The sequence below is a fragment of the Bombina bombina genome, chromosome 4 (assembly GCF_027579735.1).
Source record: "Bombina bombina isolate aBomBom1 chromosome 4, aBomBom1.pri, whole genome shotgun sequence".
In the NCBI taxonomy this organism is placed as follows: domain Eukaryota; kingdom Metazoa; phylum Chordata; class Amphibia; order Anura; family Bombinatoridae; genus Bombina; species Bombina bombina.
In genome coordinates this window covers 192015209-192040494 of record NC_069502.1, presented here as the reverse complement: position 1 = coordinate 192040494, position 25286 = coordinate 192015209, and the positions used below count along the sequence as shown (strand labels likewise).

General features: G+C 37.4%; 1 protein-coding gene across 1 annotated transcript in view; it reads left to right on the top strand.

The window, feature by feature from the left end:
* Positions 1–16762, top strand: part of TPO (thyroid peroxidase) — a 290022-nt gene extending 273260 nt beyond the window's left edge. Inside the window, exon 13 of the mRNA XM_053711339.1 lies at positions 16643–16762. Coding sequence (XP_053567314.1) covers positions 16643–16762 — 120 coding nt within the window. The remainder of the gene's footprint in view (positions 1–16642) is intronic.
* Positions 16763–25286: the final 8524 nt, after the last annotated feature.

Genomic DNA, 25286 nt, shown 5'->3' with positions numbered 1-25286 from the left:
CAACTTGCTGTGAGGTTTTAAGCTGTCATAGTGTCTCATCTACTTTTTAGTATGTGGCTAATTTTTTACTTTAGTAAAATGCAACTCTAACTTTTTTTTATGATGGTGCAGGGGAACTATATTTCACAGAGTAGCACACCACTCTCTCTTTCTGTGCACAGGAATGAACAAGCAAGGATCTTTAAGTCCAGTCAATCATGTAATGTTCCTCTGCTAAGTAAACATTAACCTAACCCTACTTTCCTTTATGACCTTATCTGTATGTTTTCCACTGCTGAAGTCAGATTAAAAAAAACGGTAACAACTTGCATCATTTATGAAAACATACAGATAACAGGTCAATTTAAAAAAATATAAACAGCAGCATGATAGTAAGAATATAATGGAGAAAGAATGAAATGGAGCAGCCACTCGTCAAAGTTTCAACCTATTTTTAACTTTCATAGCCATTACCATATTAGTAGTATCAGTTTCCCAGGAATGCTAATAAATTTATGAAGGCATGGTAAGCTGTGGAACAGCGGCGCTTCGGTGAAGGCTGCAAAATCTGACAGGCTCAGCTGTTCCGTCTGATTCTGCGACCCGTCACGGCGTGTAGTGTCTGAATCTGGAAGGAGGTGTCTCTAGCAGGTGATTTGTGGTCAACCAGTTACGTGTGCACTCAGGAATGTTGTTGCACATTCCGTCTGGTCACAGATTTCCACACTACAGGGGCTGTACTCAGCTCACTGCTTTTGCTGTGCTGCTTTTGTTACGTCACGTGTGTGAAGTGATTTATTATACATTGGGTGTTGAGGCTTTCAGGAGTACTTCAGAGTCTGCCATTTTTATTTTGCAGCAAACAAATACACAGAAAACTGCAGCTTCTTTGTGTATTTTATCACAGTCAAAAGTAGAGACTCTACTTAAGCAGAATTTTTTTCCAATGTGTGTGTGTTACACTGTGTGTGTGTGACACTGTGTGTATGTGTGACACTGTGTGTGTATGTGTGACACTGTGTGTGTGTGACACTGTATGTGTGTGTGTCTGTGTGAGACTGTGTGTGAAACACTGTGTGTGTGTGTGTGTGTGTGACATTGTGTGTGAGACACTGTGTGTGTGTGTGTGTGTGTGAGACACTGTGCGTGTGTGACACTGTATGTATGTGCAACACTGTATGTGTGTGTGTGTGTCACACTGTAACTGTGTGTCAGACATTGTGTGCGTGTGTGACACTGTATGTGTGTGTAAGACACTGTATGTGTGTATGTGACATTTTGGGGGGTAGTATCAAGCCGTCTACTTTCCTGGCTTCGCAAGCCCAATACGCCCGCCTAAGCTCGCCTACCTTCGCCGCCGCGGACCTGAAAAAATACGCCTAAGTTATCAAATAAAGCTGTCAAAAAGCCGCGGGGCGATGAGCAGCGAACTGTGACAGTTATCACTCATTCGATCTCGCTGCCCTTCGGCTTTTTCCCAGCTTTATTGCTAGCCTGTCACTAAGCACTCACACTAAACTACACTGTTCTATCCCTATACCGGCGCCCCCAGAGCCTCTCGCAACTCAATAAAGTTACTAACCCCTAAACCGCCGCTCCTAGACCCCGCCGCAACTCTTATAAATGTATTAACCCCTAAACCGCCGCTCCTAGACCCTGCCGCAACTCTTATAAATGTATTAACCCCTAAACCGCCGCTCACGGACACCGCTGCCACCTACAGTATACCTAGTAACCCCTATCCTGCCCCCCCTACACCGTTGCCCTCTATTATAAAGTTATTAACCCCTATCCTGCTGATCCCGCACTTCTCCGCAACTAAATAAAAAGTTTAACCCCTAAACCGCCGCTCCCTGAACCCGCCGCAACCTATATTAAACCTATTAACCCCTATCCTGCCCCCCCTACACCGTTGTCACCTATAATAAATTTATTAACCCCTAATCTGCCTCCCCTACACCGTCGCCCCCTATAATAAATTTATTAACCCCTATCCTGCCCCCCACTATGCCGCCGCCACTGTAATAAAATTATTAACCCCTAAACCTAAGTCTAACCCTAACCATAACTCCCCCCTAACTTAAATATTAATTAAATAAATCTAAATAATATTTTTATTATTAACTAAATGAATCCTATTTAAAACTAAATACTTACCTATAAAATAAACCCTAATATAGCTACAATATAAATAATAATTATATTCTAGCTATCTTAGGATTTATTTTTATTTTACAGGTACCTTTCAATTTATTTTAACTAGGTACAATAGCTATTAAATAGTTATTAACTATTTAATAGCTTACCTAGCTAAAATAAACTGAAATTTACCTGTAAAATAAATCCTAACCTAAGTTACAATTACACCTAACACTACACTATACTTTAATAAATTATTCCTATTTAAAAATAAATACTTACCTGTAAAATAAACCCTAAGATAGCTACAATATAATTAATAATTATATTGTAGCTATCTTAGGATTTATATTTATTTTACAGGTAACTTTGTATTTATTTTAGCTAGTTAGAATAGTTATTAAATAGTTATTAACTATTTAATAACTACCTAGCTAAAAGAAATACAAAATTACCTGTAAAATAAATCCTAACCTAAGTTACAATTAAACCTAATACTACACTATCATTAAATTAATTAAATAAACTACCTACAAATAACTACAATTAAATACAATTACATAAACTAACTAAAGTACAAAAAATAAAAAAAACTAAGTTACAAAAAATAAAAAAAATAAGTTACAAACATGTTAAAAATATTACAACAATTTTAAGCTACTTACACCTAATCTAAGCCCCCTAATAAAATAACAAACCCCCCCAAAATAAAAAAATGCCCTACCCTATTCTAAATTAAATAAAGTTCAAAGCTCTTTTACCTTACCAGCCCTTAAAAGGGCCATTTGTGGGGGCATGCCCCAAAGAAAACAGCTCTTTTGCCTGTAAAAGAAAAATACAACCCCCCCCAACATTAAAACCCACCACCCACATACCCATAATCTAACCCAAACCCCCCTTACAAAAACCTAACACTAATCCCCTGAAGATCATCCTACCTTGTCTTCACTCAGCCGAGCAGCGATGGAACCGAAGTGGACATCCGGAGCGGAAGAAGTTAATCCTCCAAGCGGCGCTGAAGAAATCTTCCATCCGATGAAGTCATCATCCAGGCGGCGCTGAAGAAAAGTCTTCGATCCGGCCGATGTCATCTTCAAAGAGGCGCTGAAGAGGTCTTCTATCCGGGCGAAGTCATCTTCCAAGCCGGGTCTTGAATCTTCCTTCCGCCGATGCGGAACCTCCTTCTTCACCGACGGACTACGACGAATGAAGGCTCCTTTAAGGGACGTCATCCAAGATGGCGTCCCCTCAATTCCGATTGGCTGATAGGAACAGCCAATAGAATGCGAGCTCAATCTGATTGGCTGATTCCATCAACCAATCAGATTTTTCCTACCTTAATTCCGATTGGCTGATAGAATCCTATCAGCCAATCGGAATTGAGGGGACGCCATCTTGGATGACGTCCCTTAAAGGAGCCTTCATTCGTCGTAGTCCGTCGGTGAAGAAGGAGGTTCCGCATCGGCGGAAGGAAGATTCAAGACCCGGCTTGGAAGATGACTTCGCCCGGATAGAAGACCTCTTCAGCGCCTCTTTGAAGATGACATCGGCCGGATCGAAGACTTTTCTTCAGCGCCGCCTGGATGATGACTTCATCGGATGGAAGATTTCTTCAGCGCCGCTTGGAGGATTAACTTCTTCCGCTCCGGATGTCCACTTCGGTTCCATCGCTGCTCGGCTGAGTGAAGACAAGGTAGGATGATCTTCAGGGGATTAGTGTTAGGTTTTTGTAAGGGGGGTTTGGGTTAGATTAGGGGTATGTGGGTGGTGGGTTTTAATGTTGGGGGGGTTGTATTTTTCTTTTACAGGCAAAAGAGCTGTTTTCTTTGGGGCATGCCCCCACAAATGGCCCTTTTAAGGGCTGGTAAGGTAAAAGAGCTTTGAACTTTATTTAATTTAGAATAGGGTAGGGCATTTTTTTATTTTGGGGGGGTTTGTTATTTTATTAGGGGGCTTAGATTAGGTGTAAGTAACTTAAAATTGTTGTAATATTTTTAACATGTTTGTAACTTATTTTGTTATTTTTTGTAACTTAGCTTTTTTTATTTTTTGTACTTTAGTTAGTTTATGTAATTGTATTTAATTGTAGTTATTTGTAGGTAGTTTATTTAATTAATTTAATGATAGTGTAGTATTAGGTTTAATTGTAACTTAAGTTAGGATTTATTTTACAGGTAATTTTGTATTTCTTTTAGCTAGGTAGTTATTAAATAGTTAATAACTATTTAATAACTATTCTAACTAGCTAAAATAAATACAAAGTTACCTGTAAAATAAATATAAATCCTAAGATAGCTACAATATAATTATTAATTATATTGTAGCTATCTTAGGGTTTATTTTACAGGTAAGTATTTATTTTTAAATAGGAATAATTTATTAAAGTATAGTGTAGTGTTAGGTGAAATTGTAACTTAGGTTAGGATTTATTTTACAGGTAAATTTCAGTTTATTTTTACTAGATAGCTATTAAACAGTTAATAACTATTTAATAGCTATTGTACCTAGTTAAAATAAATTGAAAGGTACCTGTAAAATAAAAATAAATCCTAAGATAGCTAGAATATAATTATTATTTATATTGTAGCTATATTAGGGTTTATTTTAAAGGTAAGTATTTAGTTTTAAATAGGATTCATTTAGTTAATAAGAGTTAATTTATTTAGATTTATTTAATTAATATTTAAGTTAGGGGGGCGTTAGGGTTAGGGTTAGACTTAGGTTTAGGGGTTAATAATTGTATTACAGTGGCGGCGGTGTAGTGGGGGGCAGGATAGGGGTTAATACATTTATTATAGGTGGCGACGGTGTAGGGGGGGCAGATTAGGGGTTATTAAATTTATTATAGGTGGCGGCGGTGTAGGGGGGGCAGGATAGGGGTTAATACATTTAATATAGGTTGCGGCGGGTTCAGGGAGCGGCGGTTTAGGGGTTAATACATTTATTATAGTTGCGGTGGGCTCCGGGAGCGGCGGTTTAGGGGTTAATATGTATAGAGTAGCTTGCGGTGGGCTCCGGGAGCGGCGGTTTAGGGGGTAATAACTTTATTTAGTTGCGGCGGTGTAGGGGGGACAGATTAGTGGTGTTTAGACTCGGGGTACATGTTAGGGTGTTAGGTGTAGACAGCTCCCATAGAAATCAATGGGATGTCTGTCAGCAGCGAACTTGTACTTTCGCTATGGTCAGACTCCCATTGATTCCTATGGGATCCGCCACCTCCAGGGGTGGCGGTTTAAAAACCAGGTACGCTGGGCTGTAAAAGTGCTGAGCGTACCTGCTAGTTTTTTGATAACTAGCAAAAGTAGTGAGAATGTGCCGCACTTGTGTGTGGAACATCTGGAGTGACGTAAGAATCGATCTGTGTCGGACTGAGTCTGGCGGATCGAAGCTTACGTCACAAAATTCTACTTTTGCCGGTCTCGAGCCTTTGATAACTAAGGCGTATCAGCCTCGCCACAAATACGCTGCGGAATTCCAGCGTATTTGAGGTTGACGGCTTGATAACTAGGCCCCTATGGCATCTATTTATCAAGCTGTCAACTGCAAATATGCTGGAATTCCGCAGCGTATTTGTGGCGAGTCTGATTCGCCTTAGTTATCAAACCTTACAGATCGGAAAAGTAGAATTTAGTGACGTAACATACGATCCGCCGGACTCAGTCCGACACAGATCAATGCTTACGTCATTACAGATGTTCCGAACGCAAGTTCGGCACAATCTGACTACTTGCTAGTTATCAAAAGTCTACCAGGTACGCTCGGCACTATTCCGGCCCAGCGTACCTGGTTTTCAATCCGCCGCCCTGGAGGCGGCGGGTGCCATAGGAATCAATGGGAGTCTGAAAGCAGCGAAAGCTCATGTTTGCTTCTGCCCGATATCCCATTGATTCCTATGGGAACGTTTACACCTAACACCCCTAATCTGCCACCCCCTACACCGCCGTCACCTACATTATACTTATTAAACCCTAAACCGCCGCTCCCGGAGCCCACTGCAACTAAATAAAGTGTTTAACCCCTAAACCGCTGCTCCCGGAGCCCACCCCCACCTACATTATACTTATTAACCCCTAATCTGCCCCCCCTACACCGCCGCCACCTACATTATACTTATTAACCACTAATCTGCCCCCCTACACCGCCGCCACTATATTAAATGTATTAACCCCTAATCTGCCCCCCCTACGCCGCTGCCACTATATTAAATGTATTAACCCCTAAAACTAAGGCTAACCCTAGCCCTAACACCCCCTAACTTAAATATAATTGAAATAAATCTAAATAAATATTCCTAGCATTAAATAAATTATTCCTATTTAAAACTAAATACTTATCTATAAAATAAACCCTAAGATTGCTACAATATAACTAATAGTTACATTGTAGCTATCTTAGGGTTTATTTTTATTTTACAGGCAACTTTGTAGTTATTTTAACTAGGTAGAATAGTTATTAAATAGTTATTAACTATTTAATAACTTCCTAGTTAAAACAAATACAAATATACCTGTAAAATAAAACCTAACCTAAGTTACAATTACACCTAACACTACCACTATAATTAAATTAACTCCCTAAATTAACTACAATTAAATAAAATTATCTAAAGTACAAAAAACAAACACTAAATTACAGAAAATAATAAAATAATTACAAGATTTTTAAACTAATTACACCTAATCTAATCCCCCTAACAAAATAAAAAAGCCCCCAAAAATAAAATAAGCCCTACCTTACACTAAATTACAAATAGCCCTTAAAAGGGCCTTTTGCGGGACATTGCCCAAAGTAATCAGCTCTTATACCTGTAAAAAAAAATTACAAACCCCCAACATTAAAACCCACCACCCACACAACCAACCCTACTCTAAAACCCACCCAATCCCTCCTTAAAAAAACCTAACACTAACCCCTTGAAGATCACCCTACCTTGAGAAGTCTTCACCCAACCAGGCCGAAGTCCTCAATGAAGCCGGGCGAAGTGGTCCTCCAGATGGGCAGAAGTCTTCATCCAAGCCAGGCAGAAGAGGTCCTCCAGATGGGCAGAAGTCTTCATCCAGGCGGCATCTTCTATCTTCATTCATCTGGCGCGGAGCGGGTACATCTTCAAGACATCCGACGCAGAGCATCCTCTTCATCCGGAGTCTTCATCAACAATGACGGGTCCTTTAAGTGACGTCATCCAAGATTGAACTTCAATCCTATTGGCTGATCCAATCAGCCAATAGGATTGAGCTCGCATTCTATTGGCTGATTGAATCAGCTAATAGGATTGAAGATCAATCCTATTGGCTGATTGCATCAACCAATAGTATTTTTCCTACCTTATTTCTGATTGGCTGATAGAATTCTATCAGCCAATCGGAATTGAAGGGACGCCATCTTGGATGACGTCACTTAACGGACCCGTCATTGTTGAAGAAGACTCCGGATAAAGAGGATGCTCTGCATCGGATGTCTTGAAGATGGACCCGCTCCGCGCCCGATGGATGAAGATAGAAGATGCCGCCTGGATGAAGACTTCTGCCCGTCTGGAGGACCTCTTATGCCCGGCTTGGATGAAGATTTCTGGCCACCTGGAGGACCACTTCGCCCGGCTTCGTTGAGGACTTCGGCCCGGTTGCGTGAACAGTGACGTCTCAAGGTAGGGTGATCTTCAAGGCGTTAGTGTTAGATTTTTTTAAGGGGGAATTGGGTGGGTTTTAGAGTAGGGTTGGTTGTGTGGGTGGTGGGTTTTAATGTTGGGCGGGATTAGTACTTTTTTTACAGGTAAAAGAGCTGATTACTTTGGGGCAATGCCCCGCATAAGGCCCTTTTCAGTTTCAGTAATTTAGTGTAGGGTAGGGCTTTTTTTTATTTTGGGGGCTTTTTTATTTTGTTAGGGGGATTAGATTAGGTGTAATTAGTTTAAAAATCTTGTAATTATTTTATTATTTTCTGTAATTTAGTGTTGTTTTTTTTGTACTTTAGATAATTTTATTTAATTTTATTTAATTGTAGTTAATTTAGGGAATTAATTTAATTATAGTGTAGTGTTAGGTGTAATTGTAACTTAGGTTAGGTTTTATTTACAGGTATATTTGTATTTATTTTAACTAGGAAGTTATTAAATAGTTAATAACTATTTAATAACTATTGTACCTAGTTAAAATAAATACAAACTTGCCTGTAAAATAAAAATAAACCCTAAGCTAGCTACAATGTAACTATTAGTTATATTGTAGCTAGCTTAGGGTTTATTTTATAGCTAAGTATTTAGTTTTAAATAGGAATAATTTATTTAATGCTAGGAATATTTATTTAGATTTATTAAATTATATTTAAGTTAGGGGGTGTTAGGGTTAGCCTTAGGTTTAGGGGTTAATACATTTAATATAGTGGCGGGGGTGTAGGGGGGGCAGATTAGGGGTTAATAAATTTAATATAGTGGCGGCAGTGTAGGGGGGGCAGATTAGGGGTTAATAAATTTAATATAGTGGTGGCGGTGTAGATGGGGCAGATTAGGGGTTAATAAGTATAATGTAGGTGGCAGTGGGCCCCGGGGGCGGCGGTTTAGGGGTTAATACATTTATTAGATTTGCGTCGGGGTCCGGCAGTGGCGGTTTAGGGGTTAAACACTTTATTTAGTTGCGGCGGGGTCCGTGGGTGGCGGTTTAGAGGTTAAACACTTTATTAGAGTTGTAACGGGGTCAGGGAGCGACGGTTTAGGGGGTAAACTTTATAGTATAGTGATGGTGTTTAGTGACAGGGTACCAAGAAAGCTGTAAAAAAGCCGAAGAGCAGCAAAATCAATGACTGTTAGTTAACAACAGTCCGCTGCTCATCGCACCGTACTTGGTGCGAGTCTTTTTGACTGCTTTTTTGATCATTTTGAAGAACATATCCAGGTCCGCGGCAGCGATGTTAGGCAATATTAGGCGAGCGTATTGGTGCCATCGAATGCAGGTAAGTTGACGGCTTGATAAATAGATGCCCATATGTGTATGTGTGTATGAAACTGTATGTTTGTGTGACACTCTGTGTGTGTGTGTGACACTGTGTGTGTGACACTGTGTGTTTGTGACTGTGTGTGACACTGCGTGTGTATAATAAAATAAGTTGTGGAAACCTATGGAACATAGAAAACCACAAAGAAGGGGATAAGCAGCGAGTAAATTGTAATTAAAAAAGGTGAATTGTATTCAATTTTTAAAAGCTTTTTGTTTTTGTTTTGTTTAAACTTCTAATTTAGCCTAACTGAAATTTGCAGCGTGTGTTTTTTTCTGTTACATACTCCTGCATCATATAGTGTATGCTAATATTTTAATAGACAACAGCATTCTAGACAAAATATTCCTTTTACAACATTTTTTAGTTTGTCTACAATCAGGAATAAAATTTTAGTCACCTCTCCAAAAAATTGCACAGGCCAAAAAATGTCTGCACGCTGCTTAAAAAATATTGCTGTTGAGTAAAAATTTTAGTGGGGGCACAAGTTTAGTAGCAAAAGATTGGGGCACACTGTCGGCTAGATAACGAGTCTTGCGTTATCCTTAAAAAGCAGCGTTGAGGGGTCCCAACACTGCTTTTTAACGCCCACTAGTATTACGAGTCAGGCAGGAGAGGGTCTACCGCTCACTTTTTTTCCGCGATTTTAGCTTACCGCAAATCCCCTTACATCAATTGCGTATCCTATCTTTTTAATGGGATTTGCCTAACGCCGGTATTATGATCGCCTGAAAAAGTGAGCAGTAGACCCTCTCCTGGCAAGACGCCTGCCACATATAAAAGTCAGTAGTTAAGAGTTTTATGGGCTAACGCTGTAACATAAAACTCTTAACTAAAGTGCTAAAAAGTACACTAACACCCATAAATAACCTATTAACCCCTAAACCATCTTGGATGATGTCACTTAAAGGACCAGTCATTCAGTTGTCGGCCATTGGATGAAGAGGATGCTCCGCGTCGGATGTCTTGAAGATGGAACCGCTCCACTCCGGAAAGATCAAGATAGAAGATTCCGCCTGGATGAAGCCTTCTGCCGGTCTGTATGTCCTTTTCTGGCCAGATAGGATGAAGACTTCAGACCCTCTGGACGTCCACTTGTGCCCGGCTGGGTGAAGACGTCTCAAAGTATGGTGATCTTCAAGGGGGTAGTGTTAGGTTTTTTTAAGGGGGGATTGGGTGGGTTTTAGAGTAGGGTTGGGTGTGTGGGTGGTGAGTTTTAATGTTGGGGGATATTGTATTATTTTTACAGGTGAAAGAGCTGATTACTTTGGGGCAATGCCCTGCAAAAGGCCCTTTTAAGGGCCATTTGTAATTTAGTATAGGGTAGGGAATTTTATTATTTTGGGGGGCTTTTTTATTTTATTAGGGGGATTAGATTAGGTGTAATTAGTTTAAAATTCTTGTTATTCTTTTTTTATTTTCTGTAATTTAGTGTTTGTTTTTTTCCGTAATTTAGTTTATTTAATTTAATTGTAATTAATTGTAGGTAGTTTAGGTAATTAGTTTAATTATAGTGTAGTGTTAGGTATAATTGTAACTTAGGTTAGGGTTTATTTTACAGGTAAATTTGTATTTATTTTAACTAGGAAGTTATTAAATAGTTAATAACTATTTAATAACTATTGTACCTAGTTAAAATAAATACAAAGTTGCCTGTAAAATAAATATAAATCCTAAGCTAGCTACAATGTAACTATTAGTCATATTGTAGCTAGCTTAGGGTTTATTTTATAGGTAAGTATTTAGTTTTAAATAGGAATAATTTATTTAATTGTAGTAAATGTATTTAGATGTATTTAAATTATATTTAAGTTAGGGGGGTGTTAGGGTTAGGGTTAGACTTAGGTTTAGGGGTTAATAAATTTAATATAGTTGCAGCAACATTGGGGGGGCAGATTAGGGGTTGATAACTATAATGTAGGCGTCAGCGATGTTGGGGGCAGTAGATTAGGGGTTCAGAAGTATAATGTAGGTGGCGGCGGTGTCCGGAGCAGCAGATTAGGGGTTAATAATTATAATGTAGGTGTCAGCGATAGCGGGGGCGGCAGATTAGGGGTTAATAAGTGTAAGATTAAGGGTGTTTAGACTCGGGGTTCATGTTAGGGTGTTAGGTGCAGACATAAATTTAATTTCCCCATAGGAAACAATGGGGCTGCGTTAGGAGCTGAACGCTGCTTTTTTGCAGGTGTTAGTTTTTTTTTCAGCCAGCTCAGCCCCATTGTTTCCTAGGGGGAAATCGTGCACGGGCACATTTTGCCAGCTTACCGCTACCGTATTACAGTGAGATGTGGAGCAAAATTTTGCTCAACGCTCACTTTTCTGAGGCTAACGCCCGCTTGCAGAAAACCTGTAATACCAGCGTTGGCTTAAGTGAGCCGTAATAAAAAAAGGCTTGTTAGCCCCGCACTGCCTTACCAACAAAAACTCGTAATCTAGGCGTGTGTGTCCAGCTTCAGCCTGCAGCTATCTGAACAGTTATTTTAGTCACTGCAGCCATCGGAGCTGTGTGTCCAGCCCCTGCCAGTGTCAGGATCCTTTGTATATATAAGGCCAGCAGCCATCTGAATATAACACATCACTTTTAAGTTTAGAGAATATGTTTATATTGTATATAGGTTTATAAATGAGCACAAATAGTGTTTTATTAATTATCTAAACATTTAGGGGAATATTTATTAAAGCCTCAACCGCAAATACGCCGTAATTCCGCAGCGTAATTGTTGCAAGCTTGATCCGACCTAGTTATGAAAGCCTACAGACCAGCAAATGTTGAAATTTGTGACATAACATATGATCCGCCGGTCTCAATCCGACGCAGATCGATGCTTACGTCATTACAGATGTTCAGCTCTATCTGACACTTTTTCAAAGTTATCAAATTTCTAACAGGTACGCTTGCGGCTATTCCGGCCCAGCATAGCTGGTTTTCAATCCAACACCCTGGAGGCTGCAAATGCCATAGAAATCAATGGGAGTCTGAAAGCAGCGGAAGCTTATGTTCGATGCTGCCAGATATCCCATTGATTTCTATGGTTGAAAACAAGTTAAGTCTAAACACCCCTAATCTGCCGCCCGACATCTCCGCCACCTAAATAAAATGTATTAACCCCTATTACACCGCTTCTGACACTGCCGCCACTAAATAAACTTATTAACCTCTAAACCCCTGGACTCCCACATCACTACCACTAACTAAACCTATCAACCCCTACATTGTCAGCCCCCACATCGCCATAAACTAAATTAAGCTATTAACCCCTAAACCTAACAACCGACTAACTTCAAATAAAATTTACATCCCTATCTTAATATAAATTTAAACTTACCTGTAGAATTAAAAGAAACTAATTTTAAACTATTAATTAACCTACCCTAACTATTATACTACAATTAAATTAAACTAGCAATTAAATAAACTAAATTACATTTAAAAAATTATTTTAAAATACTACTAAACCTAATTAAAAATTACTAAATTATAAAAAAAATAAACGCTAAGTTACAAAAAATAAAAACAGTAAATTACGGGAAAAAAAATACATTATCAAAAATAAAAAAGAATTACACCTAATCTTATAGCCCAATCAAAATAAAAAAAACATAGCCTACAATAAACTACCAATGGCCGTTAAAAGGGCCTTTTGTGGGACATTGCCCGAAAGAAATCAGCTCTTTTACCTGTAAAAAACTACCACCCAACCAACCAACCCCCCCCAAATAAAAAACCTATCTAAAATAACCTAAGCTCCCCATTGCCCTGAAAAGGGCATTTGTATGGACATTGCACTTAAAAGGGCATTTAGCTCTTTTACATGCCCAGACCCTAATCTAAAAATAAAACCCACCCACAACCTAACACTAACCCCCTGACGATCCACTTACAGTTATTGAACTCCCACTTGAAGGATCTATCCAGCCAGTGAAGTCATCATCCAGGCGGTAAGAAGTCTTCATCTGGGTGGCCTTCCATCTTTCAGCCAAAAGGAATGCAAGGGACGTCATCTTGGATGACGTCACTTGCATTGAAGTTTCAGTTTACGGCGCCAACCGTATGAAGAGGATGGTCCATGCCAAATGTCTTCAGGATGGACCCGCTCTGCGCCGGATGGATGAAGATAGAAGATGCCGTCTGGGTGAAGACTTCTTGCCGACTGGATGAGGACTACTCCGGCTAGATGGATCCTTCAAGCGTGACTTCAATAACTGTAAGTGGATCGTCGGGTTAGTGTTAGGATTTTCAGGGTGGGTTTAATTTTTAGATAAGGGTCTGGGAATGTAAAAGAGCTAAATGCCCTGTTAATGGCAATGCCCATACAAATGCCCTTTTCAGGGCAATGGGGAGCTTAGGTTATTTTAGTTAGTATTTTATTTGGGGGGTTGGTTGTGTGGGTGGTGGGTTTTACTGTTGAGGGTGTTTGTATTTGTTTTTAAAAGTAAAAGAGCTGATTTATTTGGGGCAATGCCCCACAAAAGGCCCTTTTATGGGCCATTGGAATTTTATTGTAGGCTAGGTTTTTTTTATTTTGGGGGCCTTTTTTATTTTTATAGGGCTACTAGATTAGGTGTAATTCTTTTTTATTTTTGATAATGTGTTTTTTTTTATTTTTCGTAATTTAGTGTTTGTTTGTTTTTTGTAACAGTAGTTTTTTTCTGTAATTTAGTAATTTGTAATAAGGTTCAATAGTATATTTAAATAATTTGAGTAGGGTTAGGTTTTTTTAATATGTAATTTAGTTAATTTAATTGGTAGTTTAATTTAATTGTATTATATTAGTTAGAGTAGGTTAATTAATAATTTAATATAGTTTATTTTAATTCTACAGGTAAGTTTACATTTATTTGAAGATAGGGATGTTGTAATTTTAATTTAAAGTTAGCGGGTTGTTAGGTTTAGGGGTTAATAGCTTAAATTTTTTTTGTCAATGTGGGGGACTGACGGTTTAGGGGGTTAATATGTTTAGTTAGTGGTAGTGATGTGGGAGGCCAGAGATTTAGAGGTTAATATGTTTATTTAGGTTGTGGGGGGGTCGGGGAGCAGCAAGATAGGGGTTAAACATTTTAGTATAGTGGCGGAGTTTAGTGACAGGGTATAAATAAAGTTGGTAAAAAGCCGAATAGACGCGAGATCGATGACTGTTAGTTAACAGCAGTCCGATGCTCATCGCCCCGTACTAGGTTCGCGTCTTTTTGCCATTTTTTTTTATAAATAAGGAGAGGGTATTGAGATACGCGGCTGCGTTGTTAGGCGATGTTAGGCGAGTCTATTGGTGCCGGTGAATGCAAGAAAGTTGAGGCTTTGATAAATATCCCCCATAATATGAGTGTTTAGCAGCGTATTGCACTTTTACCCATTCTGTCATGAAAATTAAAAGTTAAAAAAATGGACTACTAAGAAATTTCATAGAACCACTAGCATTTGGGCATATTTTTCAACCTGTGTGTTTGTGTATATATATATATATATATATATATATATACTCATACATACACGGTCACAGTGCATGCTCTATGAAGGATGCTTGTTGTAAGTCTCCAATAGTTTACCGAGCCGGTTTGGGGTCTCCCTGCTCCTGACTTAGCCTAAGGTTCGACAAATAAAAAGCAGGTGTACTATCTATCTCTGTGATCGATGATCTGCCAAAAGAGATTCCTGGGCACTGCTGTTACCAGAAAGACAATTTAGCCACCAGCTTCTCAAGTTAAAGTCAAACACACTGGCTGTAATGCACACTGTCTGTGATGGCATCTGGATGAGGCTCCCATCGGACCCTTTGGAAGCATGCTCGTGCAGTGCTCACGTTCGCATTGCGATTTTAATTGTAATACCAGTGCACATTATCGTGCACTAGTATTACAAAGTGGAGCGCTAATATTGCTTGCTCTAAAGCGATATTTAGCGCTCCACTTATAATCTGGCCCTATATGAGGGGGAGGTGCAGATCTTTGTCTCCTTGCACAGACAGGGAGATCAGGACAACGGTTTTATAATTTTTCATAAGTAATGAGGAACTGAACTTGATAAGACTTTATTAACAAGAACATAAATCAATAATTGAAGGAAAGACATTTTCGTACCACAAGATTATAAAGATTATTTATATTATAATAATCTTCTGCAGTAGAAAAAAAATCACAATTAAAAAGCAAACAGTATGCTACTAGAAAGTTATAATAACTATTGCTAGTTGTAGGAACTGATGTTGGTCCACCTACAATAAATGTCCCCTACATTTCTGACTGAGGTAAAAAAAAAAAACACTGCACATGTGCAATTTTAAATCTAACTGAAAAATATTAAAAATGCACTGCTAAACTGTCATACAAGAAAACAGCTAACTGGACAAGAAGAAAGCTGTGGGCGGAGCTTGGGGGCCATTTGCAGCTGCAAATGATGATTATTTAAAAGTTTCATGTACTTCTTACAAGTTTATAGATGTGGGACCAGTTGCAGGATGCTTCTCTGGTATGTAACAATACGTAATAAAGAATAAGTATTCAGTCGAGACTGTCCCTTTAAAGGGACAGTCTACACCAGAATTGTTATTGTTTAAAAAGATAGATAATCCCTTTATTACCCATTTCCCCAGTTTTGCATAAACAACACAATTATATTAATATATGTTTTAACTCTGTGATTACCTTGTATCTAAGCCTCTGCAGACTGCCTCCTTATCTCAGTGCTTTTGATAGACATGTAGTTTATATTAAAGTAGTTTTTATTAATATTTTAATATCTTTACAAAATAGAAAAGAAAAACAGTAACAATGTTTTGAGTCATCGTCTAACAGTAACAATGTTAATACATCACAGTTAAAGACTTGAGTGAATTTTACAAGCTGTAGATGTTAAATTGAAAGGTAAGGTTTATCAACAGAAAAGAAAAATAACAACGCCTCTTATAACCATATAATATGGAAAAACATTGTAGAACAGCACTTATCTTGCATATTAGGAAAAATAGTAGAGAGTAAAAATAAAGAATTAAAAGAGAGTATAATTAGGGAGGATGAGGGAAATGGTAAGGGTAGGACTGTGTTGGGTTTGTTCCATCGAAACCCCTTAAATTTGGTTTAGCATCTGTTGAGACACGGAGGGACCCTGTGGCTATGAGTTCAACGAGCCCATGAATAGAGGCTCCTCATCGTCTGTAGACCCTGAACTATGGCGATTTGTGCATAATCCAATAGTACCAAACCTTCTGGAAGGTTTCTTGCGTGTCTTGTGTAATAGCCGCTTGTGCTGACATATTGTAGTAATGTTTGATCTTGAGTACAATTTCCCCCCAAGGTGGAGCCCCCACCTTCCAGAGGCGCGCTATACATACCCTTGTAGCTGTGCAGGTTATCTTAATAAATTGATTTATGTGTTTATTAAACTCCCTAAGTCTAGTGTGTAGTACTGCTTGATCCATAGACAGTCTGATGGGGCTATCTAAAATTGTGCTTAAAAATTGGGACAGTTGGTTCCATATTCTATATGAGTGGGGACAGTCCCACCACATATGTCTGTAACTGTCCTCTTCTCCACATCCTCTAGACATCTGCTAAGGCAACATCACAATCAGATAAAGCTAAAGAAGAAGCAAAGACATTTGCTAAGGCAACATTCCCCTTAGATAAAGTAGCAGAGTTTGGAACCATTTCTAATAACGTGTGAAGTTATCAGTGGGGTGAGATACCAACGCAAATTGGTTTTGATACAACTTTCAAGCATGTCTGTGCTCAGCAAACCTCTTCCCGCATTATATAATATTAGATGTCAGTTTTCTATATCGAATTCGGTGTTGAGATCTTTTCCCATTTAATTTGCAGAGGGGTTTTGGTGTTCCCTAAGGCTGCCTGGATTGCCTGGTATATGTGCGTTATAGTTTTCTTAGGTCTGGATGGTGAGCTACATATAGTTTCTAGTGTAGTGAGGTATCCACCAAACCCTAAGGGTAAAAGGTGGTGTATGGTAGCGGTGATTTGCAGGTATAGAAACCAATTGAGTTTGACTGGCTATAATTTGTCTTGTAATTGAGTGTAGGTAAGTATTTTGCCCCTTTCCAACAAGTCAGGATGATCAGGATGATCAGGTTATGTTCTGATTTAATTAAACATCTAAGCAGGGTTTTATTAGATCTGTAGGGTAGTAGCTTAAGAGATGACGTTAGCTTGGCCCACTGTTTAGTCATGAAGTCTGAAATTGGGAATCTGTTAAGGTTTCTACTTGAATGTCGTTTTGGATCCCATAGAACTAACTCGCGTGGATCATTATTCGTAATGTCTGACTCTAGTTTCGTCCAGATTATTTTGTCTTCTAGTTTATTAAGGAGAGTGGTTTGTGCCAGTCTAGCTGCCTGATAGTAATGTCTAAAATTTGGAGCCCCGACCCCCCAAACCTTCTGTGTCTATTGAGAATATTTGAAGAAATTCTAGCTCTTTTATTGCCTCTTATGAAACTGTCAGTACGTTTTTGGAGGTCACCTAGGTCTTGTGTCGGGATATTTATTGGTAAAGTGCGAAACAAGTACAGAATCTGCGGTAGCACTGTCATTTTAATCGCCGATAACCTTCCAAACCAAGAAAATCCTAGTTTGTTCCAGTTACTTATATCCTGATTGATAGACTTATATATTGGAGGATAGTTGGCCTGATATAGCTCTGATGAGCGTCTAGTAAGATTAATCCCTAGATATTTAACGTGATTTTTAATCAGCTTTTTGGTATGATCTAGGAGCTCTATGGGCATAGCTTCGCACTTTTACAAATTTACCTTATATCCAGAGATTTTGGAAAATAGCTCAAGAGTTTTATACAGGTTTGGTAGGGTAATGAAGGGTCTGGTCAGAGATAGAAGGATGTCATCCGTGAAAATAGTAAGCTTGTAGTCTTGCTGTTTTATTGTGATCCCTGTAATGTCAGGGGATTTTTTGATGTGTTGAGCCAATGGTTCTATGCATATTGCAAACAGTAGAGGGGACAAAGGGCACCCTTGACGGGTGCCATTGAGAACCGCAAATCTATCCGACTGATGACCCATAGCCCTAACCCGTGCTGTAGGGGAGGAATATATATTTTTGATAGCAACCATGAATGGTCCCCCAATGCCAATCTCTGCATAAAATCCCAATCAAATCTGTCAAACGCCTTCTCTGCATCTAAAGAGAGCAACAGAGAAGGCGTCTTTGTATCATGTAAATAATCTAGCATGGCTACCACTTGGGAAGGAGATGTTTGAGGTGGTTGGCTATAATTTTTGTGAAGATTTTTAGGTCCTGATTTATTAGTCTGCGTTTAGGGTGTCTAGTTCTTGCTGGGTAATCTTAGGCATGTCTGCCTCCTCTAGGAATTTGTCAAGTAGATTTTGTGTCTGTATTGTTTTATTGACTTTCCTCCCGTCATATAGTGAGCCGTAATAAGTCGCAAATATGTTAACTATGTCTATGGGTTTAGAGGTCACCACCACTCCAGAGTTGCGAAGTATAGCGATGGAAATATCCCTAATTTTGTTTCTTATTTTATTAGCTAAAAATCTGTCTGGCTTGTTCGCATAAACAAAGTATTTAGATTGTAATCGTAACCCTGCTCTGATCGATTGGTCGGTGAGTATGTTGTCTAACGCTTGACGTTTGTCCTGCAATGTTTTATATGTGCTAGCAGAACCAGTCAGTTTATGTCTCTTCTCTAAAATTGCTATTTCTGCTTGAAGGGTATTAAATAGTGCTTTTGCTTTGTGTTTGGCATGTGATTTAATTTGAATTAATAGGCCCCTCAAAACTGATTTGTGAGCCGCCCACACCTGAATAGGGTTATCTACTGTGTCAGTGTTGATGTTCCAATATTCTAACATGTTCTTCAGTATTACCTCTCTATGTAAAGGATTTTTCATGAGTGTGGGGTCGTATGTCCAGCTTTTCATGGAGTTGGGTGGGAGAAGCCCTTCTACCCTTATTTCAACTATGGAGTAATCAGACCACACACATGGGGAAATAGAGGAGGACATAACATTTGTTAATAGTGTTTGACTCAAAAAAATATAGTCCAGCCTAAAATATTTGGGATGTGCCGTAGAAAAAAAGGTGTGATCTGAGGTTGTTCCATACAATGCTTTCCAGGAGTCTAAGAGATTGTGGCTTTCCATAACATTCAATATTGAATTTTTTCATTATTTCTATAGTGTGTGTTATGTTGTTGGGTGTTTAATGGATGGCCCTGATTATATAGAGACACATTAAAATCCCCAGCAAGAATAATCCTGGTTGTGTTCCAGCTTGAGAGGAGGTAGGACAATTTATTGAAGAACAGCTCTTGCTGTTCATTTGGGGCATATACATTGCAGAGTAAAATTTCTACTTCATTTAAAGTATCTCTAACAATGATGTATCTGCCTTCTTTATCAATAATGGTGTCTATGGGATTAAAATTTAGAGAAGAATGCAGCAAGGTAGAAACTCCTCTTTTTTTCTTATCAATGGTGGAGTGGAAATGTAAGGGGAACTGTCTCGCCCAGTATTTAGGAGTATGCCCAGACCTAAAATGTGTCTCTTGCAAAAATATCACATTAGCTCCTAACTGTCTGTATTGGGATATGGCTTTTCTTCTCTTAATATCAGAATTAAGGCCTCTCACATTGTGAGAGATTAGAGTGATACTAGGGGAGGCCATTAGAATTGTCAGGGTACAGGTCAATTACATATATGTATATATACTAATATATATAAATGAAAATAATATAAAAAGGATGTGTGTATATATGAGGCCATCTATTTTATCAGATGTGCTGTAGAATAGAAATTCTGATGTCAGGATTTGATTCAAAACCCCCATGATTTGAATACACATCTCAAGACTTAAATACAAGCAGGATGTTTAAAGAAACTTCAAAAGGGGACATTTGCTCCCTAGACAATTACAAACTTCAAAACATTTTTTTTTTACATCACCACTTGATAAGATTAGATCTTTTTCAAACCAAGATAAGCATGGTACCTAGATCAGGATACTACTACCTGTGGTGAGAGGGACACTGAGTCTTTAATCAGCTGTGAAAAGCTGGTCAAAATCATAGGGAAATGGTAATTAGCACAGACTTGTTAATTGCCCTAAACATCAAATGCACATCTGTATAGCTAGCTAAACAGAAAATATGTTGTATTGTGACTTTTTACAACTACTCGTAAAATGATCTCTGCTGTTTATGAAGACAACATCCTGGATTCATAAGCTAGATAAACAGGTAAAATTCTGACTACATAGTGATTAGCATAGATTTGTTAATTAATTCTGTTGTATATTGGGGCAGTGAAAGCTTGACCAGCAAAGACAGATGTTATAGTGTAACTTTGGAATTTACTAAAAATACAGCAAATAAACATATTTGAATGTATGCCTCAGAATGTATTTAATATAGATATTTGGGAGATTGTATAATTTTCTAATATTACATGAGTAGTTGCTAAGCTTGATAGGTGACTATTTTAGTTGATCTAAAATGTTTAACTGTGCCAGAATAATAACCCCTGTATTTATTTTATTTTTTAATTTTCAAAGATGATAATTACAAGATACTGCATAGAAATGAATATATATATATATATATATATATATATATATTTATTTATTTATTTTTGAAAGTATAAAATGTCTTAGCATCTTTATTTTTAAAAAAAATATTTGTGAACCTAAAAAGAAATCAATAACAAAAAAAAGATCAATAACACTTATTTTTACTTCAGATTGACCATAGACACAATTCATGCATGCAGAAATTGTTGGAGATGTTTAGAACATGCTGTATTTGTGTGAAAACATATATAACAGATATATAAATGCCATTAATTTCAGAATAATTAGCAGTATTAATTTGCTTTAATATAGTATAATGCTAAAGGCACATGATGTTTCATATCAAAATAATCAGAAAATTGATAATTTATTGATGCAATGTTATAGTATTGTTTAAAATAATCATTGTATGAGATAACTGTTAGAAATAATAAATGTATTGCTGTGTTGTGCTGTCACGCTGCCCCCGGTGCTATGATGCGAGAACTACAGCCAAAAGGCTTTTTAGACTGTTAAAAATGAAATTCCCAGGTAACCAATGGGATGATCAGATCCATAAGAGCCAATAACAAAGCAGGTTTTCCGAAAAGGGCCTCCCATATTCTCACCCATGATGGAAACACATATAAGTTTAAGACAAGATAGGAGAGGTAGAGATTCTGCTGAGCTGACTTGTAACTAGTTTGTTGGACGTGAAATATACCATTACTCTAGCAAAGCTGGTCTACCTTTTCTCATTGATTGCAAAATATACTTATTGGTCTTCTGAGGTGAGATTAAACCTGCTGAGTGATATTGGATATCGATTGGTGTTCATCCTGATAAAGTATTAAAAGATTGTTGGTAGATTAAAGAAAGCAATTTGTGTTTTTAAACTGTATTTCATAGTCTTGAATAGCCCTTAGCTTGTCTTTTGTATGCAAAACATTTAAAGCAAACATTCCTTGTTGCTGTATGTAGCAGACTTAAAGAAATAAATTGTATTTTAAAACTGGTATCCATAGCCCTGTATAGTGTCAAATTTGTATCTTATAGGCTAAGTAATTTATCTGTGCAATTTCTGATGTTTGAAATTAGAATTGTGTTAGAATAAAGCGTGGGTAAATAGCTGAGTATATTACTTAGAATCTCATTGTGTTGATTTAATGAAAGGCTATTGTAAATAAGACTAGTTTTAAAGGTAAACTTTTATGAGCTTTGTAAGAAGTATAGCTTATCTTAATAGTTTTTAAACATGTATAATATTGTTTCATATTCTGGTATTACAAATATATTCCAATGTGTTCATAGATATTAACTAATAAAAATAATTCAGGTATTTATATTAATTTTATGGTTTCTAGTAGATGCATATTGATTGAGGGTTTATTTTTAAAAGGATAATTATTAAATATATTGTATTATAACCATGCCATAGACTGACATATTATTTGGAGAGCATTACTGAAATTCTTATAAATATACTGACATATTGTATGGAGGCACTTGCATGAGATATTATTAATATTTATCATATTGATATAATATATTTGTAGTAAATAGAAATTATTATAAAAGAGAGAAAAAATTTCATATTTCGAAAATAAGATTTTGAAAATATTTTTTTTTTGAAGATTGAAATATTGATATTCATATTTCGAGATTGATATTGATATTTTGAAATATTGTTAAAGATTAATTTTTGAAAAATGAATAAAAATATTAATTTTTCATATTTCAAAATTCATAAAAATATAACATTTTCATATTTCAAAATTAATATTAATTTTTTTTTTAAAAATATAATTTTTTTTTCTCTCTTTTTATTGGTAAAAATAGTATTAGTGTTTTAATTTTTAAATACTAAACCAATATAATAATGTCTGTAGCCAGAAGTGAATCTGTCCATAGCGTTGAAAATGGTCCCATCACAAAACCCCTTACTAGAGGTCAGGTCCTTAAGAAAGACATTATAGGCCACATTAAAGAGAAGTTTAATATTGCGGGTGAATTAAATGATTTTATGGATATGCTTGAAATTAGGGCTAAAAATATTACCGTTGATAATAATATGTGGAATGAAAAAAATGAATTATTCCAAGAATTATTAATGATTGATCAATGCAAGACTCTCAAAAAGCGAGACGAACTAATACTAAAATCTTTGCCCCTTGTGATATGCGTTATTGAAGAAATGTCGCTTTGTGTCATAGACAAAGAATTGCAAATACAGGAGCTAGAAAGTAGTATTCGTTCCTCACGCAGATGCGAAGAGGATTTAAAAATAGCCAAAAATAAAATGGATGAGTTCGCCAAAAACCTAACCACCTTAGATAAGCATAACATAGACTTACTAGCGCAGATACGAGAGTTAAATAAACAGCTTGCGCAAAGCCAGAGAGAACTAAGTGATTTAAAAAAGTAATATCACCATAATGAAAACCCCTATATTAACAGTGAGAATAATGCAGATAATGCTAACTCCCTTAGAGAACGTGTCAGGGACGAGGTGCAGAAATATATGGAAGAGTGTAGACAAATGACCCCTATTGGGTCAGAAATAGATTTCCCAAATAGACAATCACCTCATAATGTAAATCCAGGGAACTGCTGTAACTCAGCTGGTGCGGGTGAGGGAAACTCTAATAAGGAGTCCCAAAATAAGTCTAATAAAGTATATGACTCCCATAAAATAGTTACTTTCCTAAAGGGTGCAGTACCTGTATTCTCCAACAAGGGAACAAACTCTATAATTGATCACTTAGAGGCTTTTGAAAATGCATTTGCTATAATGAATGTTACAAGTGAGAAATTAAAATTTAAACTTCTGCCCTGGGTATTTGACGGTAAACATCACAAATTATTTACTTCACTAAAGGATATGAATATACATTCCTGGAGTGAAATAAAATGACAATGCAGAAAAGAATTGGGGCAACATCGCACTAAAACTGCCGCAAAAATAGCTGTATATGGTTTAAAATGTAGTGCGAATCAAAGTCCCATCGAGTTCCTTTCTGTATTAAAAAATGCGTACAGTATGACTGAAGATAATCCCATATTTGATTGCTCAGAATTTGTAAATTTATTTTTTGAAGCACTGCCTACACCCATCAAAATTAACTTAGCTAGAGATTTTGATGAGGACTGCTCATTGGAATGGCTGATCAAAGAGAGTACAAAGTTATACTCTATTCAGCAGTCCAGTGAACAGGGGGTTAAAAAGGAATCAAAACCTAAAAGGGATTGAGAGAGTTAAAGAGCATCTATTTATCCCTATACAAGTGCATGACCTTAGTACAACAAAATATGCCAAGTTGAGTTTAAAACAGGAAGCTAGCTATATAAGCAAAGGCTTATTAGCGCAGATAGCTGAACCTAAAGTGATTAAATATCTTTCTCCCCAAGACCACTGTGTCAACGGCCTGGATGACAGGTTTGAAAGCTATAACATCACAGCTAAGTGCTTATTATCTGTCTCTATAGGTAATAAGTCAGTGAAGCACCTGTTTTTAGTTTTAAATACTCCCCATAATCAAATATACGTTGGCAATGATATCTTACATAGATATGCCATACAAATAGATTTGATTAACTCTTGCCTCTGGAGCAGGTTAAAGGGGGACCCTGAAGTATTTCAGGATGAAAATACAGTCCTGAAATCAAACCAGCAATTGCCATATGCTGTGAATATGCAGGCGTCTAGCAATGTTATAATTCCTGCCGGGGCTGATAACTTTCTTTTACCATCACAGGTAAAGAGAGGTCAGAAATTACAAACTTCTGAAACACTAATTTGCCTCTCCCATAGAATACAAAATCTGGGTTTTACTATGGCCCACACTACTTTGGTAAATATTGGAACTATTCCAATACATATTATTGTGCATAACATGACCCCACAGGATATAACCTTATCTAAGGGAACCACCATAGGATATGTGCTGGAATCAAGTTATTACACTTTTGGATTCCAGAATAATGTAATTGGGCTAATACCTGAAGGATACTTAACTGAAGAACAATTAATAGAACAATCCTTTGCATCTATGCCAGAGGGTCTATTTAATATTCAGTCTATTTATCCCTTCAGCTCAAAGGAAGGCATCTGTAAAATTGAAGAAGCCTCTCTAGTATTTGATCAGCCGATCAAACAGCAAAATTACCCCAATACCCAGAGTCATGGGGGCAATGTAAATTATAATCAAGAGGATCTCACCTCTAGGTTGGAAGAAGCCTATGAAATAGGACAGCCTGAAATCTTTCCAGGATTTCAGCAAATAGTCAAAGAGCAAATATCCTTAGCTAATGGCTGTTCCAGCGATGATGAATGCCAACAGCTGCGAGAACTCCTGATGGAGTACAAGGATATTTTTGCTAGGGATTCTTATGGCTTTGGTACTACAAACTTGCACATTGCAAGAATACAAACAGATCCCAATGCACCACCTGTCTTTGTTAAACAATACAGACTTCCTTTAGCCTCATATGATTCTCTTGCAGAAATCATAAGGAACTTGGAAGAAAGAGGTATTATCAGACAGGTGCACAGCTCTTACAACAATCCTATTCTAGGTGTTCTTAAGCCCAATGGACAATGGCGTTTGCGTGCTGATTAAAGACAGCTAAACAAGCGATTGTACATGTCTGGCTGG